Genomic DNA, 9,219 nt, shown 5'->3' with positions numbered 1-9,219 from the left:
TAATAAAAGAGATATATTGATAATCAGGTTAACAATTATCTATTATATTTAAAAATAAGTTAATTTATTTTCTTTTATTTAAAAATAATTATATATATGATCTAATTAGCAAATTGTGGACTTTGGAAATTGTACTATTTATAAATGTGCGCAATTTGCAAATTGTATTCCTTGAACTTTGATGTTAATCTCTTGACCAAAGACAAAGTCTCCTTACTAATTTAGACGTCAACATTTACGAATTCTTGGACTAAAGTTTAATGATATTTTATATTTAATGACATATCATTAAGATTACTGTTAATAAATTAAAATATAATTACATAACGAAATTATATAATGGGTTCAAATTTAATTATGGTTAAATTTACTCATGACTATTTCTTTTGTTAATATAGTCTCATCAATGAAAAATTATCTTACAATATTTTAATTGCATAATTTTTCAATATTAAAAAGACATTTGATCAAATGATAATATTTAACAAAAGATTGAAATTTTTTTAAGAACTTCAAATTTTTTTTAGCTAGTAATAATCCCAAAATCCTAGAACCTTTATTATGCTTAATTTAATGAAGTTTTTTTTTTTCTACGATTGATCTAAATTTTGCTACTTGGGAGTCATTTGGCCCCAATTTTTAAATAAAAAGATGTATTACATTTTACTTACATCACTCTCTTATGCTTTGATTTATCTTCTTGCTTTTACATTCAACTAACTAATACAATAGTACTCTCACATGTTAGGACTCTTCGTTCATCGTTTTTTTGTGTTCACGCTCCTCCTTGCTTACTCAAACATGCTTGCGCTTATGCTCACAACTCTTAAAACGAGCATTGGCAAGTGGTTTGTGATATCACTAAAGTGAAATGTTATTCTAGATTGTTTTTCAAAATCTGAGTGTTTTGAGCATAAAATTTGATTCATCTAAAAAAAATATCTTAATCTCAATGTATATGTTTAGATATTATTTAAATATTATATGTAGGAGTTGCATATCCTCGTGTTATAGGGATACGATCAATTAACAACTTTTGATAGTCATCTTCCTTCCTATTTCTTAAATAAAATTTTAAATCTTTGTCCCATAAATAATGAAATCTTTAAATTCATCAAACAGCAAGCTCCATTTAATTCCATCTCCAACCCCATTAAAAACCTTCACAATCTTTTCCTTTCCATTGAAACTCACCTATTCTTAATTTTGAGGAGACATAATTATTTAGATACATAAATTTATATTTTAAAAATAAAAATAAAAAATATAGATATAACATAATTAAACTTGGTAGGGAGATAATGTTTTGAATGCATTCTTGCATACTAAAGAGTTTTTTTTTTACCAAAAAAAAAAAAAAGAAAAGTGCTAAGTTCGAGAAATCAGTAGTTGCACCCAAATATCTCAACTAGTTTGACACATACTATAAAGTGAATTCAAAATTGATAAAGTCGAATATTTAATAAAGATACATTTTTACGATTCAAATCTGGCAAGTGGTAACATGTTAGTGATGGTGTGTTATTTACATTAAATATAATGGAAATTCTTTTTCTTGATTTCTTCCACATGCATGAAACCTTAAACGTCTGTATATACATAGTAATTAATCCAACTTAATCCAATTATGAAATATTTATGAGTTAGATTGTTATTATTATATGAATAAATGATATTGTTATTTAGCTTCGTTTTGTAATCATTTGATTTCTTATTTTTGTTTTTTAAAATTAAGTCTATAGATAATTCCTTTGTTATCTACATTTTATCAATGATTTAGAAAACCAAGTTAACTTTTGGGAAGTAAAAAAGTAGCTTTTAAATTTTTGTTTTTTGTTTTTTTTTTTAATTTAGCTAAAAATTCAACCAATGTATTTAAGAAATATGTAAATTATGATAAGAAACGAAAAGAAAATAGACTTAATTTTTAAAAACTAAAATCAAAAAATGAAATGAATATCAAAGGGGACTAATGTTTAAAATTAAGATAGATTTGTATATACATACATAATTAATATGGCTCAAATTACTTGTTTCATAAAGCAGATAATAATACAAATCTCAATACTCCATTTGTTAAAAAAAGAAAAGAAAAGAAAAGAAAACTATAAATAATATAATTTGGGCACCTTCTTTTCTCCTGATAGATCTTTAATTTTGTTTGTTTTCTTTTTTAAAAAAAGAGAGATGTTTTAATTCCGTCTAAAAAGAAAATTTTAAGATCTATATGGAGAAAAGGTGTCCAAATTATCTTTTTAAACAGTGAGATTTATTTTTGTTTGTTATCTACTTTTTATCAAATGATTTTTTTAATATTTAATTTTATTCCTGGTCTCCAAAGGATCATAAATTTTGAAGTTGCAGACATTTGACTTGAGTTTAGGATAACATCTCATTGTTTAGAATTTAAACACGATAAAAAAAAAGAGTCAAATTTCTCTATTTGATTCCGTGATTCTCAAATAGATGTATTTATTAATTATTAATATCTTTTTTTAAATACAAAACCCCCACTATTTCTAATATTATGAAATATAGTGACATGTGAAGAATATTCAAAGTCTATGTCTAAACGAGAGAAATAAAAGGACTTAATTGAAGATGAACAGCCATAATTAGAACTCGGGCTTAATTTAGAGAGCATGGGACGACCAACGGCCAAGACGCTTGTCCGACTCATCATGGTGGTTAACATAGCCATCTTTTCGGCGCCGGCGGCAGCGGCAGTACCTTCTCAAGCCTTACCCGGGTGTGAAAGTAAGTGTGGGGACTTGGAAATTCCATATCCGTTCGGGATGAAAAAAGGGTGTTATCTCAACATTAATTTCTCCATCACCTGCAACGAAACTCATTATCATCCTCCAAAGCCATTTCTAATGAACGGCAACATTGAAGTAACCAATATATCGCTCTATGGCGAGCTCCACATCTTGAACTACATAGCCCGAGATTGCTACAGAAAAGATGGCCTTCCTGGCATCAATAACAGACCCAGACTTACTGTCCCCATGTTCGCAATTTCCAACACCAAGAACAAGTTCACCGTCGTTGGCTGCGATACATATGCTTATATCTATGGTGACCTTCCGGGTGAATCCTACACAAGTGGGTGCATGGCGTTGTGTACTGCAGACAGTAGTGTAACTATAAAAGATGGGTCCTGTTCTGGGAATGGGTGCTGTCAGTTGGAAATTCCCAAAGGCCTAAAACTATTACGTCTGGATGTTAGAAGCTTCGATAATCACACATATGTACACAGCTTCAATCCATGTGGCTTTGCTTTTGTTGTCGAACAAAACCAATTTAGTTTCTCCAAAAAATATATTCAAAACATCACGGAAGACAGACTTCCGCTTGTGCTTGATTGGGGCATCAAAAATGATACTTGCCAACCACCCAACAACAGAGACAAATGCCTATGTGGACCAAACAGCAGCAGGAATAGTAGCTTATCACTTGATGGATCTGAATATTATTGTCAGTGCTTGGATGGTTTCCATGGAAATCCTTATCTCCCTCAAGGTTGTCAAGGTAAAATTTTCTTTCGTTCCAAATACTTTTCACATTCTAGTTATAGATAATTATACTATATATATATTTATGAATTTTGACAAAATTACTCAATGATCAATTTGTGCATTCCTCAAACAAATATTATTTTATTGAAATTAATAAATTTGTGAAGATTTTTATATTATTAATTATTCGTCAAAATAAGTGGGTGAATTAGTAGAAATTGAACCAACGGTAAAAATTGAATACTTATTTTAGTCTAAAGTCCAATGTACTGAAATTAAAATTTATAGTTCAAATTATACACTAGATGGTCCAATTTGAAGTCTTTCCTTTGTTTTTTTTTTTCATTCAATTTGGGGTATTTTTCAGATATAAATGAATGTGAAGATGGATCCGATCCATGTGTACCCCAAGCCAAGTGTGAAAACAAAGCAGGAAATTATACCTGCTATTGTCCCGAGAAGTATGAAGGAGATGGAAAACGTGAGGGAGCAGGTTGCAAACGAAAGTACTCCAACTCCATGTTGATTCAAATTATCATTGGTGAGGTTTTATTTCGAAATCTATATGTTTTCTGATTAAAAAACGAAACAAATATAAAATGATGTATAATGTGGATCAAATAAAATGCAGGAACTGGTGTGGGGTTTGTAGTTTTGCTAATCGGTATCTCATGGTTATACTTGGGTTACAAGAAGTGGAAGTTCATCCAACAGAAAGAGAAGTTTTTCAAGAACAATGGAGGCACCATGCTTCAACAACACCTTTCTCAGTGGCAGTCACCTGCTGACACAGTCAAAATTTTTAGCCAAGAGGAGTTGGAAAAAGCTACAAACAAGTTCAACGAAAGCACAGTGGTAGGAAAAGGTGGCTATGGCACTGTTCACAAAGGAGTCTTGGACGATGGTTCGGTTGTCGCCATTAAAAAATCACAATTAGTTGACCAATCCCAAACTTCCCAATTCATCAATGAAGTCATTGTTTTGTCCCAAGTCAACCACCGTAACGTGGTCAAGCTCTTAGGGTGTTGTTTGGAGACACAAGTTCCATTATTGGTGTACGAGTTCATCCCCAACGGCACGCTCTTTGACCACATCCATGACCAAACAAAGTACTATTCTAATCATCTTTCGTGGGAAGCTCGCTTGAGAATAGCTTCAGAAACTGCAGGGGTCATTTCATATTTGCATTCTTCAGCTTCTACTCCAATTATCCACAGAGATATCAAATCTGCTAACATACTGTTAGACCATAATTTAACTGCAAAGGTGTCGGATTTTGGTGCCTCGAAGTTAGTTCCAATGGATCAAACTCAGTTATCCACGATGGTGCAAGGAACTCTTGGATATTTGGACCCTGAATACTTGTTAACAAGTGAGTTGACAGAGAAAAGTGATGTGTACAGCTTTGGAATTGTGCTTCTAGAGCTTATAACTGGGAAGAAGGCAGTGCGTTTTGATGGGCCAGAAATAGAGAGGAATCTGGCCATGTACGTCCTTCGTGCAATGAAAGAAGATCGTTTAGTAGAAATTGTGGACAAGGGAATGGTGATGGATGAAGGGAAGTTGAATCAAATAAAAGAAGTAGTAAAAGTAGCTAAGGAGTGTGTAAGAGTGAAAGGAGAGGAGCGACCTAGCATGAAAGAGGTGGCTATGGAGTTAGAGGGCTTGAGAGTGATGCAGGTTCAACATTCATGGAATAACAACAATTTATCCAACTCGGAAGAGATGATAAGTTTATTGGATGAAACTTCAAACTCCACCGACCAATTTCTTGTTAGCAGTAGTATCAATTCTGTGGATAATAGTATAAAGACACACATTTTGGGGACACATATCCCAGATGCAAGATGATTGATGGAGTGTTTTCTTAAAATGTATCAGGATGAAGATTAAAACCTCTTGTATCTCTTAGCGAAAAATATATGTTTTAAACAATTAAGCTGTGCTTATATTAATTAGATGAATTGTTTTACAAATCATCGACATGCATTTCTTGAAATTTTTAGTTACTTTAAATTTCTTTTTATCTTTATTATTTACTGAATATTGTGTAGCTTTATCCTTTTACTTCTTGAAATTGGTTATCTAGTATCCACTACAAGAATTTCAGGCTTTGATGTCGGTTGGAAAAAGTGAAACCGAATGTATAATGTTGGTTTTGTTTTTTAAGAAACGGATCTTTAATGTCAGTTTTAAATCGACATTGTAGGTAACCGACATTAAAGATTTACCTTTTTTAAAAAAAACAAAACCGATTTTCTTCCCCCACCCCCCAATTATTTTCATTTCCCTATTCACTCTCCCCCCTATTTTCTTTTTCCTTTCATTCTCACACTTTCACTCACCCACAACCCACGCGAAACCCCCAAGGTCTCCATTATCCAACTCTTTATTTTACTCTCTCTCGCATGTCAACACTTTATTTTTCTAGGGCACACGTTTCTTCTCATATACAGAGCCAAGTTATCTACTGTTCTGCTGTTTTTGTCACTCGTTGTTCGGCCGCTGCTGTTGGTGCTCATCGTTCGCAGCTGCTTCACTCTCACTCACTCAGGTACGTTCTCTGTCCCTTCCCTCCTTCCATCCCTCTATATGTACATATCTTTCTTCTTTTTCTTCTATTTTGTATTTCCCCCCTTTTTGATTTGCTCTGTGTGCGTTTTGTTGTTTTTTAACTATGAAATCTGCTTCTCTAGTTTTCTTATTTCTTCTTCCTTTTGTTCTTCCATCTCATTCTCCTTTTTCCTCGCATTACTCACCCACGTCAACCCCATCCCCTTCTCCTTCCCCTTGCCCATCCCCTTCGCTAGGGAATATATCTGCATTAGCTTATCTCACATGCATGGTTTATAACCATGGAGCTAATGAAAACGTTTCTTCAATTTAACTTCAATCACTTAATAGAGGGTCCTATTAAAATGTTGTTATTGTTCATCATACCTCTTTTTTTGCACTTCCAATGTCATTCACATGTTTGTAAAATTCTTCTTTTTGTTTATTATATGGAATTGAAGATTTTCATACAATGATCAAATATTTTGTAGCAATTTGCTGCATCTTTTGACATTGTCCTGCATTGTATCAAAAATGTATATTCAAACAATGTCCTTTTATTCCCTATAAGCATGAGATTAACATATAGGAATGGAGAAATGGCCTTCCTTTGGAAAATTATGTGAAGATTTTTTTTCGTTCGGTTGGTAATAGTTATTTTTTTTAGAGAAGACGGTTATTATTATTTTAAATAGGATTGATACGAAATTTCACATCCTTAGTTAATGAATGGAAGTATGACTATCAATGTTAGTGGTGCTTGTGTATTTTTCTTGTCTATAATGAATATATCATATAGAAAAATATTTTGTAAATTAGCTTTTATTATGATTTATGGTTGTGGAATGAATTTATAATGTAATTTTGTTTTTGTTTTTTGTGGATGTTATAAGATGCAGAGGTGGTGTTGGTTTTTAGTTGAATTTAGAATGTAATTTAGTCGAAGAAAATTAAAGTTTTGGCATTTGTTATTCAGGTATTGAAATTTAAACTTGCAAACTTAATGGTCGTGTTAACGTTGTTTTGCATTCTCTTTGAATAATTCACCATCTCAATTGAAGACATCTCTATGAACTGCAATTGATAGGGATTTGTTAAAATGAGATCTTGGGCAGAAAGACTTGTGCGTGAAAGAGGAGGAAAACTTGTTTTAGTGAGTGATATCACTGGCACTGTAATGAATCCAAATAGGATTAATGTATCCGACCTGCTTGATTATAAAGAAAAGACCAACAGTCTAGTAAATTTTCAAGGTGCAGATGGTTATATTTGTAGTTGGTTGAAGTAATATCGTCGAAGCACTGGGTAAATTTTTTTATTTGTGCTATGTTCGTCATTTCTCCTATTAGTCTTGTTAGATATAAGCCAGCCTATTTTTTTTATTCTACATTTTGAGTGTAAAGTGTGTGTATGATGTGCTTGGTTAATGATCCCCTCAAGCTAAATATTCAAGCATTACCAATATTCCTATGAGCAATTGTCTTGGATATAAAACATTTTTATTACACATGCCTTTCATCCTGATGTTTGTGTTTCTATTACCTTCTATTTGATAGTCATTTGCATCTTCCCTTGTCTTGGTAAGACAACGTACTCATGCATCATTATTTGTTTTAAAAGATTTAAAGTCGATCTCTAGGCTTTTTTCTGTAGAAGAATTGAAGATGGTGTAAAAGATTAAATCTTCAATGACAACTGATCTTCGCAGATGACAGAGGTTGAGAACAACTTGAGGGAGCCGTTGCAAAAAAATCTAGGTATAGCTCATCAGATTATGTCTATGTCTGTAGCATAGGAAGTAGGCTTTTTCCTCTTGGATTTGGCATTCGCTCAGCCTTTGGTATTTGTATGTTCATGTTCTTGGGCCAAAACAATTTTGTTGGTGTGGTGTTGGGAGTTTTGATTGTATTTGTTTGGCCAAAAGTAAACTCTGCATAAATCTAAATGTGCCTCCGCCTCCATGTACACCATGTTACCTCATGTTCCAACTTTTGGTTGTGAATTTCATTTGACTTATTGAGTTTTAGTTCATGAGTTGAATTTCATTATAAAAAACTATATTTTAGTTCCAAGTTTCATCAACTTATTGAATTTATTTTTTGAGTTGAGTTTATGTGCTTGTGTTTTTATTAAATTCATTTAGTTCATGAGTTTCGTTACTTATTGAATCTTTTTCTAAAATATTAAATTAGAATATGTGTTAGAGTACTTTGACTATACTGTAATTATAGTAGTCATAACTTAGTTATTGTTTGTGGTTTTCATTTATATTTATGTTTCTTCTTCTTTTTCACTCTCTTAAGCATACGGAGTCCAGGATAATCTCTACCTCTAATATGGCAGTCTAAGTTCCTAGAAAGAGAAATAAGTTGAATCATTATGTAAATCCAGTTATGTTGAGAGAAGATTGTTGTTTGAATATTGTTGGAAGTGCATTTCTTTGAACATGTGTTAAAGTAAATTTTTTTATATTGTTGTGGTAGTGTTGTTATGTTGCCGAAATTTTTCTAACACATAAGAGTTATACAGTTAGTTGTAGGTTAAAATATTGTAATGTTTATGGGTTGAGTTCATTTCTTTCGTTATTTATAAAATGCTTATATTAACGCAACTTATATTTTTTTTGTTTACACACTCATATGATATTGCTCGCACGAGTACATGGAGGTTCTGGATAGAGGGCATAACAAATTCATCCACAGGATGGAGAAAATAATAGCAAGTTTTGCATTCATTCATTTTGGTAAGTTTGTATAAATATAGTTTCCATACTTCATGTAATTTCTTTTAGTCTGATTCATTTATTTTTAAATTATTCTTGATTTTAAGCAAGCATGTCTTCTTTGTAGATTTTTCGGGATAGTAATGACACTCCAAAGCAGACAACCAGCTCTCTCAATCTTTAGTTAATTTTTTGTATTTGTTGAAAGTTAAATTGTATATACAAAAGCAATTAAAATTTTATTTTGAGAATTTTTTGATACGTAAGCAGCCAACTACTGCATTGTAAGTATAAAATTGTTATTCTCTTTGGGAGCTAACTATTATTCATACTTTGTGAGCAAGACTTAGATTTAAATTTTTGTGTTTGTTGAGATCTTAATATATAAAAATAATTTTTGTTTGTGGATAAATTATTATAATGTCG

The 9,219-nt window shown here is 31.9% G+C and overlaps 1 protein-coding gene across 1 annotated transcript; it reads left to right on the top strand.

Annotated features, from left to right (window-relative positions):
• The first annotated feature begins 2,510 nt into the window (after nucleotides 1-2,510).
• LOC120075183 (wall-associated receptor kinase 2-like) lies at nucleotides 2,511-9,205 on the top strand. The gene is made up of 5 exons (XM_090312729.1): nucleotides 2,511-3,531; nucleotides 3,886-4,059; nucleotides 4,150-6,072; nucleotides 7,780-8,814; nucleotides 8,921-9,205. The coding sequence occupies exons 1-3, from the start codon at nucleotides 2,643-2,645 to the stop codon at nucleotides 5,367-5,369; spliced, it is 2,283 nt and encodes a 760-aa protein (XP_090168855.1). The 5' UTR covers nucleotides 2,511-2,642; the 3' UTR covers nucleotides 5,370-6,072; nucleotides 7,780-8,814; nucleotides 8,921-9,205.
• Nucleotides 9,206-9,219: the final 14 nt, after the last annotated feature.

This window comes from Benincasa hispida, chromosome 4 (genome assembly GCF_027475165.1).
Source record: "Benincasa hispida cultivar pf3 chromosome 4, pf3_genome.v1.1, whole genome shotgun sequence".
Classification (NCBI taxonomy): Eukaryota; Viridiplantae; Streptophyta; class Magnoliopsida; order Cucurbitales; family Cucurbitaceae; genus Benincasa; species Benincasa hispida.
The sequence above is the reverse complement of the archived record's forward strand: the minus strand, read 5'-3'. Positions and strand labels throughout refer to the sequence as shown.

Bases quoted from the DNA above. Each gene is read 5' to 3' on its own strand.
- LOC120075183 (XM_090312729.1), top strand. From the start codon at position 2,643: ATGGGACGACCAACGGCCAAGACGCTTGTCCGACTCATCATGGTGGTT. The intron at 3,532-3,885 runs GTAAAATTTTCT...GGTATTTTTCAG, and splicing joins TCTCCCTCAAGGTTGTCAAG to ATATAAATGAATGTGAAGAT. The intron at 4,060-4,149 runs GTGAGGTTTTAT...AATAAAATGCAG, and splicing joins GTTGATTCAAATTATCATTG to GAACTGGTGTGGGGTTTGTA.